The 18,139-nt window shown below is 39.6% G+C and overlaps 1 protein-coding gene across 5 annotated transcripts in view; it reads left to right on the top strand.

The window, feature by feature from the left end:
- The window catches only part of pald1a (phosphatase domain containing paladin 1a), a 59,136-nt gene that overhangs the window by 25,414 nt on the left and 15,583 nt on the right, over positions 1-18,139 (top strand). For all 5 annotated transcript variants that reach the window (XM_080872658.1, XM_080872656.1, XM_080872659.1 and 2 more), the window contains exon 18: positions 1,089-1,229. In XM_080872658.1, coding sequence (XP_080728784.1) covers positions 1,089-1,229 — 141 coding nt within the window. The remainder of the gene's footprint in view (positions 1-1,088; positions 1,230-18,139) is intronic.

Here is an 18,139-nt window from a genome sequence, read left to right as displayed (position 1 = left end):
GATTGGAGCCACTATGGAGGCAGCCTTTAGTGATCCATCTAGACGCTAAAAAGCTATAATATTTTGTATCTTCACTATTTGAAGAGCCATTAGTTGAACCCAAACATAACTCCAAATGAATGAAACCTCTAACTCGGCAGCATCATTTCATCAGGTAAAAAGTGAGACTGTGTCAGTATTAGCTAAAAGGCTCGTCTGAATCAACATGAGCTCAATAATCATTTTAAGGTTTTTCATCTTTGCATATTTTATGTAACAGGAATTAACTTAGCGTGTTGACCTAAAAGGACAGACAAGCCTACTTTGCATTAAGCAAACAAACCATCGACCTGTAGTTAATTAAAAGGCATGTTAGTTAATATGGGACTGATAACAGGTCACCTCTTTTTGTGGTGTAAACTGGCATTCTTTGTGTATTTCGCCAATGACTCTGAATAGGACAAAAAGTTTTCTCCCTATTTTTAACTTTGTATTCATCTTGATGTCATTGTTAGTATAAAAGTCACAGAGGGGCTACAAACAAAGTTTAGTAAGATGGCTTTTAGCTGACCTGCTACACAGCGCTGTAGTTTTACATCATCCAAACATGGTGATGGAAGCATTCCATATTTCCACTAGGTCAACACACAAATCAGCATGCTGACATACATTCACAGCAACGTTTCATTTAGGTCAGGACTGACAGGCCGTGCTCTAAAAACTAAGCTGTGTGTTGCAAAAAGAGCTGTTAGTTTTCTTGCTGCTTAAAATAACAAGAAGACTAAAAGCTAGTCATAGTATTCGTTTTAATGCTTTTTCATTGCAGTGATGCAAAGTGTTGAATTTCAAACACAAATGCAGAGTAAAAATAACGTATTAAAGCACCAATCCCAGTTTTATTTGAATGAGTTAAACAGCTTTCTACAATGTTGTTTAAAAAGAATCTAGTTGCAGTATCATGCTGATTCAATAAAAAAATTATTCTTATCTGTCTTAGGCGGGTGTGGATTTAGCCAGTCTGGTTAAATATTTCAGTCTTATCATAACTTCAATATCTGTGTTGGAAACGTACTCTAAAACAAGGCTTTTTTATTTTTTCTTCTCTCCAGATTGTAATGCAGCTGGTGCGTCTGCTCCCTGATGGCCACAGGATGAAGCGGGAGGTGGACACGGCCCTGGACACTGTCAGCGAGACCATGACTCCCATGCACTACCATCTGAGAGAGATCATCATCTGCACTTACAGACAGGTACGCCACATTACTCTGTCCTAAAGACACGGGGCATCCATTTTTAGTGAAATAGATCTGAAACATTTTTCTTTCTCTTAGGAGACTGAAACAAATCGGCAAAAATGTCGATTTGTGTGCTGTATTGATTGTCGGTGTAGTTTTGCACGTGGTCCATAGATGGCAGCACAAACTAGTTTTTATAGCTTCACCTTAAACCCGCAGAGATGAATGAGAAGGATCCACTGTGCAACTCGGTGAACTTCCTTTCAGGTCTTAATGGAATAGAGTGGGACCAGAAAAGGCAGGAAATGACAATATTATGAGCTCTTTATCTCTTGATGAAGAGTAATGGTCCACTTGGTGTAAGGTTGCATATCCTGTGGCTCTAATCTGCTTTCATTGCTACTTGCATTGAATGCCTTTCAAGAAAAAAAGACCCTTTAAAAACAAGAAATAAATGGCCTGTATTTATATAGCGCTTTACTAGTCCCTAAGGACCCCAAAGTGCTTTACATATCCAGTCATCCACCCAGTCACACACACATTCACACACTGGTGATGGCAGCTACATTGTAACCACAGCCACCCTGGGGCGCACTGACAGAGGCGAGGCTGCTGGACACTGGCGCCACCGGGCCCTCTGACCACCACCAGTAGGCAACAGGTGAAGTGTCTTGCCCAAGGACACAACGACCGAGACTGTCCAAGCCGGGGCTCGAACCGGCAACCTTCCAATTACAAGGCGAACTCCTAACTCTTGAGCCACGATCGCCCCATAAGGAGAAAAAAAAACAATATGAAAGGTGTTCCATGCAAAATATAAAGAAGACAGAAGCAGTTTGTAAAAGGGGTTTCAGGGTCTGTCCTCATGCTGTGCTTTAGCTATTTGTAATGCAGTCAAATCATGGTGCCTTTGTGCACTGTCAGCTGTTCCCTTCATGCTGGTTGCACTCAGTGCTGTCTCCACATTTTCAATGGGCCTCGTTGTCCGATTAAATCTGTCTTTCACGTGTATTCTCTGCCTGCTTGTCACTCTGTGGTGTCAGGCTCCACGGAAAAAAAAAAAAAGATTCCCTTCAGCTCACTTTATAATCGTTTGGATCAATGTAACTGTATATTTGGATTGAACTTAGTAAAAGTGCTCAATGTAATTTAATTTGCAGTTTAAATTTGTGAGGTAATAAAACTTGAGAATAAAAAAAAAACAGGAATAAAAACAATGCGTTCGGCATGTTTGTTAGCTTTCACGTATAAACACAGTTGGTTTGAAAACTCTACATCATAACTGTAGCTGCTGATCATGTGGGCACACTGCTAAAAAGATCTCCCTCGGGGCAAGAAACTGCAGTCATATTTCAAACAAGGTCCTGTGTTAGCCAAACGTATTCAGAAGAAAAAACAACTGAACAAATGGCTGCAGGATTTATAGCCCTGCATTGAATACTAATACATCCTGCAGAGTAGTGGGCAACGGGGTTTTTTGGAGCAGGTAAGGGTTTATTGAAATGAACCAAAGAGAAAAGACTTCAAAACTAACTAAGTGATAGTCAGAGCTACATAAAAGAGTAAAGAGTAAATGGTATTTGCATTTCATGCACACCACATACAATAATAGCCTTTTATGTTTTGTTATGCTTTGATTAGTGTACTGGTTTTAACTTTTCTGCAGGTAGTATCATACGGTATCATTGTCACAGGAGTAAATGATGGCCAGTCTGAAAAAAGAACCAGAATGTTGTTAATCAGATTTATCCTGTAGAGCTGCCACAGTGGACCTCAGATTGGCACTGTGTTCCTGTTCCAGCGTTTTTCCTTCTGCCTGAACCAGCAGGCCAGGTGATAAACAGTGCCAGATGTGGCTAAAACTGGCAGGCAGCAGCAGACTAAAGAGGGGGGAGAGAAGGGGGGGAGCCCCCATTCCCAAAACACACGCACACATACACTCTCTCTATCCTCACCTCCCCCTCTCTTAAAGCACCCTCCTCTCCTTTTGACAGTGGTTGGAAAATATGTCTTTGATAGAGAAAAACTATATTTACACTGGGACACAAACCATTCACCAGCTCACAGAGGGGCCTGGGAAGAGGGGTAAGGAAGGTGGGTGGAGGCTTTGGGGGGAGCAAAGGCTAAGGGGATGTCTCTTCTCAAAGGGCCTGCAAAACTGCTTCTGCTGACCAGACTTGACCCCAGGTTGCAGATGCATTCTGCAACATCAGGGTCAGCGCACTCCAGAAGTTTCCCCCTCACTTCCTCTGTCTTCTTCTTCTCTTCTTACTTATCTCGTCTCGTCTCCTGCAGCCGCTGTGGCCTTGATTTTTGTTGTCCAGCTTAGTTTTTATTAGAAAATCACCTCTGGCAATTTGTGTACACTGGAGTACACTTCAGTCTTATTTGGATTTAGTGGGGCTTTTTTTTAACAATTTGTTTATCACTAAAGAATTATTAATTTATATAGTCAAGATATAATTTCTGTCCACCCTCTGGCTCTGTTTGTTTGTTTGCCTATTGTGGGCTGCATCGTGGTTATGCGCCTTATCTCCGAACCCCATTTCTGCCAACGGTTATATGTCTCAAGTTCATCAGTTAGCTCTTCAATTCCATGCTTTACCTTTCAGACCCAAGACTGCAGGTTGCATAACTTTGTCTGATTTATAGGTCCAAGCAGCTTAAAAGAGTGACTTCACAGAAAATGTTATCACCGAGGATCACTAAACTCCATCCACTCCATCGAGATGGTATTAAAGGGAAAGAGGAGTGAGTGGCAGAATTGGAGATTGTCCAAAAACCCAACCCCTAATCCATATTGATTTTTTTTCCCACACAGGTGGTGAGAAAACAGAGATGTACAGAACTAGACTGAATGAGTGGCAAATCAGGCTCCTTTTGTGTGTTCAAAGAAAGGCCCTCATGGTTTGGACGGGGCAATGGAAAAATATTTCTAGGGAGAGGAGATTGCTGTGAGGATTTTTTTTTGAGGTAAGGTAGTGAATGTCTTTAGGAAAGAAGAAGGGGGAGTAACTGGCTAAATACTCCAAATTCACAGAGGTTGAAGGGACCACCGCAGGCACTGACAGGAGGATTAATTTTTACTAAGAGCACAGGATTAGTAAGAAAGAAAGTGAAATAACTAGTGAGCTGAGGAATCCTGCTGTAAGGTTAAAGCAAAGATTCTTTGCTTTGGAGTTAATATTGTGCAAGTTTGAACTTCAACGTCACCTATCTCTTATACTCTTTTGGCTCAAGGGTACCACTTGACAAAAGTGGGGAGCCCACCAGAGTGAGATGCTTAAAGAACTGAGAAGAAGCTTCTATTTAGATCCAGCGCGAGGTGGGAGGTCCGGAGGTTGTTTTTATTAATAACTTCCAGCCTGATTAATGACATATATTATTCAGCAGCGACTGTCCACAAAATTACAGATGTGGTGACCTTATTGTGCAGACACTTATTACACAGAGTTGAGATATAGCTGTGTAAATGTGTGGAGATACACACTGAGGGAAATAACGCATGTTTGGGGAGTTTCTGAAGTTGTTTGATGAGTTATGTGCGATTGCTGTCCTTCACTTGCTATTTAGAAGCTGATTTATTTTTAAAGGATTTCCCATGGTTGTAAATAACTGCGCATTACAATCCCTTATATGTTTAAAGTGTTTATTAAAGTCTAGCTAGCAGCTAGGCCTGCATTCATCACTGATTTTAATATAACCTCATATGTTACAGCCACTAGGGATTTATGCTTGTCGTTTATAAACTGAAGAGAGTAGACTGATTTTCACGTATCCTTGCGAGTGGCAGCAAAGAGTTGGCTCAGTGATGACTTTAATGATCTTCTTGTACGTGTCTCACTCCCTTTCAGCAGACTACACTCCCTTTGAATGATGATTCTGAGGTATTTATAGCCATACATACTATGGTGGGTAGAGTATATGCAGGTTTTTGTTCGCACCATGTGCCGTGCCAGGTGACTTCACTGATTAGTATAGAGGAAAAAGTAATGAGTACAATCACCTGCTGCAGTGCGTCATCGAGGGGAAAAAAAGCAAACAGATAAGTATTTCCAGTGAAGGATTCAGCCACCTGAATTATATTCTCAGACTTTTTATAGCTCTTATATTATTCTTATATAACTTTTGTGGCTTACTTGGATTTGTTCAAAGTTTAATTACATCTTTACTTTGTACTATACTGCCCTGCTGTGTTTTGTAGACCTCTTATTTGAATCCAAAGCCAGCAGGTTTTCCGGCATACTTGATTGTAAATGTTATTTGCAACTGGATAAGACTCTGTAATCACAGTTTCTGAACTGTGCACTTTCAGTTTTTTGCCATTTTGATAAGTTAGTCATAAAGCCTTCATATTCTTTCAACTGCCAGCATCTGACTATAGAGTCTGTCTAATGTCCTTTTAAAGCCACGAGAGCACATGGGAGCTAATTATAAAGAGGATGTACAGTGAGTTAGGATTATTTGTTCTACCTCTACTCATGCACCACCTTTATCTGAACCAAAACTTGTGCTGCTGATAGTGACGGTGTTTCTGAGGCAGACTTACTCTTTCTTACTCATGAGAAGCATGAACTTGGAATAGTTTCCCAGATTCTCCCAACAGTGTCCAGAGTTCATGTGGGAAAACAGCTCATATGACCTCCCATTAGATCAGCCCACCTACCTGAAATGCAGTTCGCAAGGATTATTGAATTGCATTAGGCTGATATCAATTGTCTTGATAAATATCAAGTATTCAGCGCAATGAAAGCGCACTGTAATATGACCATAACGTTGAAACAAAGAGCTTCTTAAAAGAAAAACATTTGTGAAAGGGTTTGTTGCCAGGCTTTGCATACACTTAAAGACACACAACCATTTACACTCACACCTGTAGCCAATTCAGAGTTACCAATTAACCTAACCCCACTAACTGCATGTGTTTGGACTGTGGGAGGAAGCCAGAGTACCTAGAGTTTTCTGGCCTGATGGTGGAATTAAACTCAGGACCTTCTTGCTATGAGATAAAATTGCTAACCGCCACACCACTATGCTGCCTTATATTAGATAACATTCCCTAAATTAACTACCACATTGGATATTACATCTATTAGGAGTAAACTGGCAGTATGTAAGATGATGCACAACATTATAGTGACTTTTTTTGTTTTTCCCACCTGTTGTTTGCATTTTGAAATTCAATATTGTATCATTATTTTGTTCTCCGATCCCTGAGCAAAATATATATCTCTTTGTATCGCCAGATGTTTTATCTCGTCAGCCACCTGTTTGCTTCAACTGCCATTTCACGCTGGGCAGGTAGTGTTAAGCTGTGTCGTGGGAACTGTGTGAGATGTGAAAGCAGGCAGCTCACCGTGGTATTTACATGAACCAGCACAGCTTCTGTTTTTTTGCCGGCTAACAAAAACATACGGCCGAGGGAAAGCTGCAAACAGCTGCTGGGATCGCCATAAGGGAGTTATTTCATTTTGTTACTAACTTACTGTAGCATTAAAAACTGATAAGCTAATTAGTTTCGTTGGCATACCTTATAAACACATCTTGCTATCACAGCCCAGCTTTTAACATAGTCTTTCTCTTACAAATAAAAAACTGCTCAAGCAATAAATTGCCTTGTTGCTCAGTTAAATGCCTTCTACGGTTTTACTGCGACAGGGTTGTTTAATCGCATAAGATCAATATTCCATGGGGGCTAGCCTGTTGTTGTAAATGTAAGATAGATACGGCTCTGTACTCAACATTCATACTTTAGTTTGCTAACTTTACTGTATAATAAAGGTGGTGTTAGCGTTATTTATTTTTCCTTTCTTATCTTGCAACCTCGACCAAACACTGCATCTTATCTTGTGTCTGCTCATTTCACTTGCTCTAATAGAGATTATGCTCTGCCTGAATTTACATGCTGATCAGTAACGATTATTACTGTTCAGCATGCTTTCACCCTGAATAACTGAACTACCCTCGTCTGCCCTTTGCCCCGACTGTCCCTCCAGTCTCCCTCTTAATCGGGGACAGTGCATCAGACCTGGGCACCGCACAGATGGGTTACATCCCCTCACACACTAAACCTGTCGATGCCTCAGGCCAAAAGACCAGGAATAACTGCCTCCGAAGCCATGCAAGCGTGCTTAAGCATGCTCCCAGTAGCTGTGGTCATGGTCTGTGTGAGTTCCAGCTCAGTCCCAAATCATTTCATCAGGAAAAAGTCCACCTTTCTGGCATTTGCGCCATCTAGCTACTGGCACTGAACAAACTGGGAACGCAATTTCACTGCTGAAGTGACTTAAATGCCAACCATGTGGATTATGCAAGAAGTCGTTACTGGGTCGAGTTGCTCCGGGAATCAAACTTTGAGAATGCCCCACTGGGGAAGCCATGTTTCATACGTGAAGACAGTTGTGCAGCAAATGAATGCAATGTCAACAATTGCATACCTTCTCCCACAGAGCCGTCACAATCTTCATAGTAAAAAGCATTTTATACATGCTGGCAATTGAACTCAGATGCATTTCCTAAGGTATGGACATAAAATACGTTTAAGGCATATAATTTAAAAAGGTTTGTTTAGTATGCTGGCCAGCTACACGCGGCTGCTCTGATCTCATAATGGCTCTTTGTTCCTGTAGCAGTCGTACATAAAAGTAAGTTTAAGTAGTGCTGCTGCAGACATCCTGTGGTTGCAGTGTAATAGTCAGATTTGCTTAAAAAGGTTCCAAAGTGAGTGAATTACCTGTGTGCCAGCCATAATAATAGCCAATAAAAGTTACTCCTGTGCTTCCTTTTTTGACTTCTTTACAATAGCATACAATGGTTCATAGTTAATTGTATTCTAGCATTGTAGTGTCCAATGAAAGTGAACAATCAGCATGAGTTGTAAACGATGCGTATCATTCAAATGTTAATTCCTGCTCCTGATTTTTTCAGCATTCAGCGATAGGATATTAACCCCACTGGTGAACTATAAACATTACACCGCAGTAGTAAAATTTGCTTCTAATAAGGTTGTAACCTTGCACGAAGAACAAAAAAAGAAGCCCGACAAATACAGATTATGAGTCTTTGCAACAGTTATGTACTCATATTGGGCTTTGCAGTATTGCCAGCTTTTAGGGTTGTCAGAGAAAGTCTTAATAAAAGCAGGAGTTATACTGGATCATCATTTCAAGAGGAAGAGAAAAATATAAATAGACAGAACAAGCAACTAATAGCTACGCGGCATACATTTCATTTCCTTTAAAAAAGGTTGTGATGGCAATATCATAATATTTACTTGGTTGTCCTGTTTCAGTTAGCCACACGAGGGGAAGTATCTAAAATGTATATATATATTTTTTTTGTAGCTTGTAGTCGTCCGAGTTTCAACAGTATTATTAAGGAGCTTAGTGTAAGTGCAGTCCTCATGAATTCTTTTCCATCAACGTTGAGGAATAGTGAGAAGAAAAAGACATGGGAGGTCACTATTTGGACTGCAACCTGTCAGTCGCGTCTCTCAGACGTGTTGAGGGGAAAATATGTGGTTGTTCCTTGTTTAACTGAAATAAATATGACCTTCCTGAAAAACAGGACACTGTCACAGATTATGGCTTCTGATCTGTGTCCCTCTGTGCATCTTAAGGGTGCTCAGGCCCAAAGAAAGTGGCTGTTTTCACATTTTAAATAGTAATATGAGGTTTTAATCCCTCTGCAGTGTGGTTAGCAAACAACGTGGTCTTTAAAGCAGCTTTGTGGCTCCCTAACAAGGAGAAAAAAAACCCCCCTCAAACATCAATTACATCAAAATGCTTTCTGTTGCTGACTAACATCAATGTAGAAGGTCATTAGTAACTAAAAGTACAAATTTGATTAAAAGAACTCCAATTAGTTTGAAAATATTGAATGTCTGTTTAGCTAGCTCAACAACATAGCATCTTAATGCCTCACTATTGGGTTTGCGTGCATAAGATATTGGGTAGCTCAGTAAATGATCAGTGTGGGAGTCACCACTTGTGTTGCCAGGCATGTGCACGTACAGAATGTACCATAATGGGTGTGGTTATTGTGGGCAGATATTCCAGTCTCTGAGTAGGCCCTGCTGATGAGCCCTGTCTCCTCCTGTGGCTTCTATAATCTCTGCTCCCCAGACGAATCATGTATTTCTGCTTGCTCTATTGTCAAAAAGATTGACCTTGCTTAATCAAAAGCCTGTTTATTTTGCATTCTTTTCTTTAGTTCTCCATCATATTAATTCTGTTTTAAGGTGTAATTTGGGGTTAAATTCCTTTTGATTGTTAACTATAACTGTTATAGGTTCAGTGTAAATGTCAAGTAAAATAAAATCTGTATTGTGATACAATTAAAAATCCTCATGGATTGTTAAAGGCTAAATGGAAAGACTGAATACCGATATATATGTACTGTACAATATGTGGCTTGAAACTGCTTTTAACTTCTGAGTGACTGGGAAAAAAGGAGGATTAGAATCTGTAGAAACCATTAACATAAAGGCACCTTCGTCTCCTCCTCTCTCTGGCTGCGGCATGGGTTCTTTTCTGTTTTAAAAAGGAGTTTTTCATATTATGTTGATCCAGTCCTGAGACTGGAGGCCGAATGATGTATAGCTTTGATTGTTTTGCCATGGCCAAACTGGCAGAGGCTTTCTGGATGGATGCTCAGGTGTTCATAAAAAAGTGCAAGTTAAAAAAAGGTTCTGAGGCTCAAGCAGCCTAAAGGAATATAAAAGAAATGCATTCATATACTTCTCTCATTTTTACATCTACTGGAGGATGAATAAGCGTGGTTTTGAAAAAAATATACCCACTGACCACTTTGTTAAGTACACCTTTTCAGCTGATTGCTAATGCTGAATTTTTAATCAGCCAATCACAAGGCAGTAAATCAAAGCATTTAGGTATGTACACATAGTTATGACAACCTTTTGAAGTTCAAATGCTACATTAGAATTAAGGTCATTTAGTTGATTTTGAATGTGAGATGTTTTTTTATGCTAGATAGACTTGCCTGATCTGCTGGGATTTTCCCTCAGAAACCATCTCTAAGGTTTACAGACAATAATCCGAAAATATGAGAAAACATCCAGTGACCAGCCAATAATGTCGTGCTGATACTTGAGGTCAGAGGAGAGTGGCCACACTGCTTTGAGTTAATAATAAGGTAACAATAGCTCAAATAAGCAATGTATAACAACCCAGGTCTGCAGAAAAGCATCCCTAAATGCACAAGGTTATATGAAAGATATCATAAAAACTAAACCAACCAATAGGCTTAGAGCAGATCAAAGAGTTAAGTAGTTACAATGTTACAACTCAGATATCTTATAGGACATATTAATTGTTATTCTAATTAGATCAAGGTCTAACATACCAACCTGCCTTACTCATTGTAGCCTTGTGAGCATTATAACTAACATATTAGATGTAAAAACATGCTTTGTGCTCATGTTTGACTATGAACCAACCTCTAGTGAATTCTAGATGGTGGCATCTGAGAAAAGGCAAGAGCAATAGATCTTACTGGGGATGACTTTCTAATGCAGTCTCTTTTGTGTGTATGTGTGCTTATCTACACAGACACACACGCCGCATTTGTTTGTGTGTATAAACAAAGAGCCTAGTTTAGTGCAGCCCTGATTGTTAGAGGACATGGTTTGGATACCCACAACATTGTGTAAATCCTGGAAAGCTGGAGCTTTGTTGCGTGTCCTCATATTGTTTCCTATGTATTTCCTGGCTCTACTTCTACTATAAAAAAAGAACATAAGACTTCTTTGTCTTAATTTCTGTTAGCATACATTTTCAGTAAGCTGTGCCAACAACTTTCAAGTTATCTTTTAAAACATTCACCTGGATGGAAAGCAGTTTTGTTAAATTGCTGTCCACCTCTGGTTTAAAATCAGCATGTGCAGCCTGCTTGACTTTGAGATGTCTGTGCATTGAGTTGAGAAGCCGTGTGTAGGCTGCCTGTCCACTTGGACAAGTTGGAGTTTGGCTTAGGATTTGAGTGGGAGGTTTTTCTTGTAGAATCTGATGAATGGCTGTTTGTGCAAACTTGTGTGGTGAGGGCCTTTTTACCCCTGCAACCCCATCAGCTGGTAATTGGCACCATATGTCAGACAGGCAGACCATAATATGCACTTCTCAGCTTGGTCCTTACCCATATGAGTCAAGAGACAGGTCAACCTTCAGCACTGGACTCCCAAACTAGATAAGTCATGCTTTATTGAAAGTTAAAAAATACCAGTGTACATATTTTGTTTTGCTTGTTTTCTGCTGAAAATGGTCAAAACCCACAAATTTAAATGTTTCACTCGTCACAAACCAGCCTTACCATCACGACTTGTAAGCAGCTGTAACCTAGAAACAAAACCCCTAAAATATATTAGGTGTTTTTATTACTGTTTGTATGATATTGAACAACTTCAATGTGTGAAGTCATTTGCCTTTAACATGCTCCGCTGGTAGAATGGCCGCTAGTAAGACTAGATTAGTTGGTCACGCTTCAAGAACTATGGATGATGAAGCATCCTAGCTACAGTCCCACAGAGGCCGATGGCTCAGTCGTCTTGGTGTGTTCAGGCCAGTAAATGGACGTTTGAAGACAACTATCAGGACGACATATCCAATAATTGCTTTTCTAATCCTCTAGTAAAAGGGAAAAATCATTTTCAAACTGCTTGATGTTTTTGTCAGGGTTAAGAGACTGTATGGCACGCTGGCCTGTGATGTGTCAGTACTGTCAGTGAGTTTTTGCCTGAGAGATTCATGGCAAGAGATGGACAGAAATTCTATCACCCTGAAAAACCCTGGCGGGCAAAATGTTAGTGGTTTGATAAATGAATAACACTAGCTACACAGTAATTGACTTGCCTGTCAGCCTGTGTTTGTGTGTAGGTGTGACTGGAGGTGCACATTATCACTGTGATTTTAGTCTTTAAGCAAGCACAGATCCAATCATTGCTGCCTCGTGTTGTGTTTAGATTTTCAGATTGACAATTTGACCCTTCGTCGGGAACGTGGGATTGCTCAACATCTGGAACACTTTTATACCAAACCTTATGAGGCACAGTATTTCTATTTACACAACACATAGGCACAGGTCTGGCAGCATATTTCACATGTTGGTGGTGTAACTACAGCTGCAGGCTATGACGCTTATACAGGGATTATCGTGAACCTTTGTCTGAGCCTCGTCTGATGTGTTAGAATTGAAAACAGAGACAGAAAAAACGTGTCTGCTGTTGTATTAAATCACTCACAATCACATATCAGTGCACGTTTCACTTCAGACAATGCAAAAAGAAATTGCTGCATAGAGCTGAAGCTGCCTACAGCACGCACCATCTTTCTAAAGCATAAAGCTAATAAGAGAGACAAAGAATAAAACGCTGAAATCACAAATGCTGTAAAACACAGGGATTCCTTTTATGAACTGCTTAATGCTCCTTTAAAATTCAACACATTGTTAAATTGATTGATGTGCCACTTAAAGAAGAAATGTAAGACATCTGACTCAAAAATGTTAAGCAGGTGTGGTTACAGTGCATTTGCATCCACTTCAAATGTTTAATTAAGAAGCAGAGTGTGCGTCAGATTACCTGAGAAGTTTGGAGTTGTTTTGCTGAGACTTTGTGCGTGCACAGTGGTGGAGTGGCCTCATAGTGAGAAGGTTCTTTTATGGCGTATGCTCGCTTCTTGAGCCCAGGTTTCTTCCCACAGTTCAAAGACACACTGGTTAGGTAAATTGGTGATTCTGAATTGCTTGTAGGAGTGGATGTGAGAGTGTGAGGTTGTCTGTCTCGCTGTAGTAGCCCTTGTTAACCCTGTGATAGACTGCTGACCCATCCAGGGTGAACGACTTACTGAATAGTGGTTTGCAGTAGATGTTTTGATAAATATTGTGGCTATGTTTGAGTCATTTTTTTAATATACTGTGCCCACATCTTGCCACGTACAGCATCTCCATCCTGAATAGTGTATTCCCATCTGCTTCTCTTTTGGATTTTAATTACAGGTCTTATTATTTTTTCTTGTGGTGTTGGTAATTATTATTTGACATTTTTTGTCCTCTGGTATAGATTTTAAGTTTTGGGTGCTATTACAATTATTAAAAGTGTTGAGGAAATTTCCTATTATATTACACTTTTCTTTGATATACTTAAACTTTCTGCAGAGTAACACAAAACTGCAGCCCTCATTTCTTTATATTTTGCTAGAGTAATAGGAGCCGGGTGCAGTGATTTACTGAAATATGTGCAAACACACATGGAAATAAAGCATATAAGACAAAAACAGAATTTGTATAATTTGAATAACCTTGAAAGTCAAAATTACAACTAAAGAAATGGAAAGAAAAGTGTTTTTCTGACAGGCTCTACTAACAGCCTGACGATAACATTTAAAATTGGTTGTTTGGCGTGTTGTCTGTTATCACAACACTGGTTCATCCGTTGAGTTCGGTGCCCTTTTTATGCTTGAATGACTCATAGATCAGTGTTATGTGGTTCATAGTGTTATGCGTTTTTTGTTGTTGTTTTTTTTCAGGTATGTTTTGGTGACAGTGGATTTGGGTATGCATATAGTGTGTTTCACATGCTGTACATGCATCTAACATGACATAACCCAATAAATTCTTATTATCTGGGATACTAGTGCTGAGAAGACCTAGATAAGGCACTTCCAGTCAGGCAGTTAACTGTGTGTCTCCCTTGTGAGTGTTTGTGCAGTAATAACATTTTTTAAACGCTTTCCCACTTTCACATTGTCCTCGCTCAGAAGTCAGCCAACCAGCATTCCTGGACTCTCTCAACAATGGTATGTGTTTGGCCAGTCTCCCTTCTCATTCAGGGCTGAGGATCACTCAGGACATTCATTATTGCACCTCAGCAGCTGGTTGAATTATAGCTTTAACCTCTGATAGTCCAAATGGGCTGACCAGTCACCCCCTTTGTTCTTAAAAACCAGAGATTTTGATGTAATTCTCAGTTACACCCCTTTTTTCTAATGCCATCAACTCAGGAGAAATCTTTCTACTTAACGTGCAATAGCTGGAGAATTTTAAGAAACCTGACTACCTTCTTCTCAACAAAGCGAGCAAGAAGTAGTTCTTAGATTAAAAAAAGAAAAATGCTAAAGAATTGTCCCAGTAGCTAAAAATGTTATATATGCAAATCTAAAACCTTCAAGACTGACTTGTTTCCACAAAAAAGCTCTCTTTCTTTACCACAACCTTTCCAACATTGTCTTCTGATGGAATTTCTGATTGTGCTCAAGAGGCCGTTGAACCGCACACATGGCACTGCTGATGCAGACAGACAGATGGCAGCCAGCAAATTAGAGCTCAGGAGATTGTTGAGGTGTGAATTATGTAATCCTTGCAAACTGAGCTTGTGTGTGTAAGTGTGTGTGTTTGCATGTGTGATTGAGGGAGAGAGACACAGAGAGAGAGAGTCAGTTGCAGTGGTAGGTGCCAGGCTTTGGCATTGTAGTTTTTCAGGCTAAGAAAGGAAATGCTGAAAGCCCCATGGGGGTGCAGGGTGCACAGGGTAATCAGGTTCACATGCGTTCACCTGCCCTCTGGCTGTAGTCAGTGTTAACTTAGGAATATTGAAAAAAACTAGGTGTGCATATTCTTCGTCTTTCTTCCCCTTCCTTTGGGGGAGTTGATAAACAGACAGCACATCCATTGTTTGCCTAGGTCTGGTTTCTCCACCACTCTGCTGCAGATGCTTGGAAAACCGGGATCCAACCACAGCTGTTTGGGAATGGACAGGAAACCCCTTTCACCCCCCTTTCTGTCTGCTGCGTCATTTAGCTCTGGAATGATTGCATTATGGTGTGCACATTTCAAATTACCGTACCCAAAGTTTTAGCCCACCTACTCATATTCTCTGTACAGCTCCCTAAATGCCTTTGTTGCACACCGGGAACAGATAACCTTTTAATTCAGCTTCATTCATCAAAAACAAAGACCACTGCGAAAAAGCATCATTAAACCATACTGCACTTCTCCAAGCACTTACTTTCTCTTAACCCCCACTGACATGGTATTCAATCCAGTATGTGCCTGGATGGCAGACCTTGTCACTTTGTTTTCTGGCAGTGCTAAAGGCTTCTAAGTAATCAGAAGGAAGAAGCCAAAAAGGGAAAGCACCTTAACACTGTCTCGGCACTCTGATGAAAGCCTTTCAGCATTCACCCAGCCTATAATTGAAAAAACAACTCAAATAATAAACTTTGAAAGAGATTGCATGTAATAGCTCAAAATCTGCTACAGAGGTCTGCCTTTGTTTGGTGTCTTTGTTTTATGTCTATCTTTAACTCCAATATTTTGTATTTTAATTTGTTCAATAATTACTGCAGGGTTTTTAGAGGATTAGTCAGAAACATAATAAACCAATTTTTTTTTTTCAAAAGAAGAATTTAATTAATACATTCATTTTTATACATTTTATGTCCAACGTTTGCCTGGCTTTCCCTCCTCGAGACAGTGAATTGGATTTGTGAAAATACTGTTTTCTTGTCTCTTGAATAACAACAGGGGAGCATCATATACTTTAGATGATTGCTAAGTACTCTAGTGTACTCTATGAAAGTAATTATCACAAGAATAGCCATGTAACTATTGTAGTTATTTAAAAAGAGTGGAGGTGAAGAGTTGGATAAAACACAGGGGTAAACAGCTATTGTGAAAATTAGGTTGTACCTGTTGATAATTGCATGTTTTGAGCAGTTTCGCCTGATGACTTACCAACTGCCAACTGGTAATGGGTTTCTTCAGCAGATAAAAGGGAAGAAAAAATGGAAAAACATCATTGGGTATTGTATCTGTTGAGAAAGTATATCACACACAGCATGAAGCTGTCTAGGCACAAGTAATTTATGTGTCACCCAAATTGTTTAATTGCAAGGTATTTGAAGGCTATTTAAGATTGAATTTTTGGGTGTTTGGTCTGTTTCATTGTATATGATGTCACGAATGAGCAGGATAGATGCATTTCATCACAATTTAACTTCAAGAAGTTTATATTTTTTCTATATGCATATACGGTTTATATGAATTACAATACTGCATGTTAACACAAAATCAAATGAGTCAACTCACCTCAGTGTTTTTGGTGCTGCTTTTAGCCTTCTTAGCTTGAATCTGCTGCCATTAAAATCTTACTGACAAACAGACAAAGTGAATGACCCAAACCAGAAGTAAACAGAGAGTAGGTATTTTAATTTAACACAGTCCTGTGAAAAACTCAAAACACTATTACTGCTTCCATAGGAATTAAGACAGTAAGTAAGTAGCAGCCAGGTGCTTGCTAATCAAATGCACTTGAGGAAGCAGAACCCAGCACAGTACTTCTTTGGTTTGTATTGGAACAAACCACAAGATTTCTGCAAAAATGTCCTTTGAACGGATGAGACCAAAGTGGAGGTGTTTAGCTCAGCACCATGTTTGGTGAAAACCAAACACAGCATATCAGCACAATTAGCTCATACCAAACGTCAAGCGTAGTGATGGAGGGTTGATTTTGTGCTTGTTTTGTAGCCACAAGATTCGGGCAGCTTGTAGTCATTGAGTACTCTTCTGTATACCAAAATATTCTTGAGTCAACTGTGAGGCCATTTGTCCGATGGGAACTTGGATGTAACTGAGTCATACAACAGTACAGTGATCCCAAGCACAGCAGCAATTCTCTAGAAGAATGGCTGAAGAAAACAACCCCCTCCACAACTAATAGTGCAAACCCTAGTTAGTTAATCTGTACTGTGTCCTGACATTTGTATCCCAGTGAAGTTTTTTATACTGCAGGAGAGGGTTAAATGTGCATCGTTCAACACGACTATTATAATTTTTGACAGCTGGTTCTTTGTTTACCAAGCAGATAGCTGAAATCCGCGAATGCTTGAGACCCCCTCTGAAAACGCTTATAAATGCCTATTCTAACAGTTCAAAACCAAATATATCTTAAACTATCATTCTAAACACTTAAATATAATTTCAAAGTCATCTTACAACATTACCCTTAAAAATATACATCTTACAGCTATGCACGAACACTCCTATAATGGTGGAAGCTAACCTGAAAACCTTTAGGAGTTGACTGTGGTCCTGCTTCTTCTTCTTTGGCAGAAAGCCTTAGAAATCTGCTTCCTGTACATCGCTGTTGAAAACTGCTGGTATAATTTTCATGGCTTCTTGAAGACGATGTAAAAATTGGCGAAGAGACAAATTTTCCGTGAATAATTTGGAGTTACGTTCCACAGAAAAAATTGAATAGGCAAATCCGCAAATACCTAACCATGAACAGGCGGGCCTTGGCCATATATGACGTATTATTTGTCAACACTTCACCAAAGCTGGACTTCTAGGACTAGAGTTACTTTAACTAAAGGCTTAAAATTTACTTATTTAATTTTAGAAGTTAAAAATTACCCTTTGGAATACTGATATGAACCCCTTATCCATTATGATAATCTGCTTTTGCTTTGCCTTCATATTAATGTCAGCCTTAATCTGCACTCACTAACCTCTATTACATTTTGTGCACGTATTTTTCTCACAAATCCTTCATTTGAGATTTGATAATTGTGGGAGTGAGGAAACACCACTCTTCCCTGTGATCCGCAGGCTGCAACCTGACATTTAATTCCATTTGTGATTAAATTAGGGAAGCTGAACACTGTGATATGACAGCTTGCCACTTTTCGGAACAAATTATATGAAACCCACAAAGAATTGAAGATATTAAATGTCTGGCATTTAAAACCTTTGGACAGTTTTCTAGCAACATGTATCTGCTATTTTAGGCATGACACTAATTGAGACCTATTTTATTTTTAAAATGTAAAACTGCAAAAGTTCAAATTGGACTAAATTATTGTGTAGGGATGTTGTGCCCGTTGCAACAAGATTAGAAAACTGTTGATAACTAA

The sequence above is a fragment of the Rhamphochromis sp. 'chilingali' genome (genome assembly GCF_963969265.1).
Source record: "Rhamphochromis sp. 'chilingali' genome assembly, chromosome: 22".
Lineage (NCBI taxonomy): Eukaryota > Metazoa > Chordata > Actinopteri > Cichliformes > Cichlidae > Rhamphochromis > Rhamphochromis sp. 'chilingali'.
This window is presented reverse-complemented; position numbering and strand designations above follow the sequence as displayed.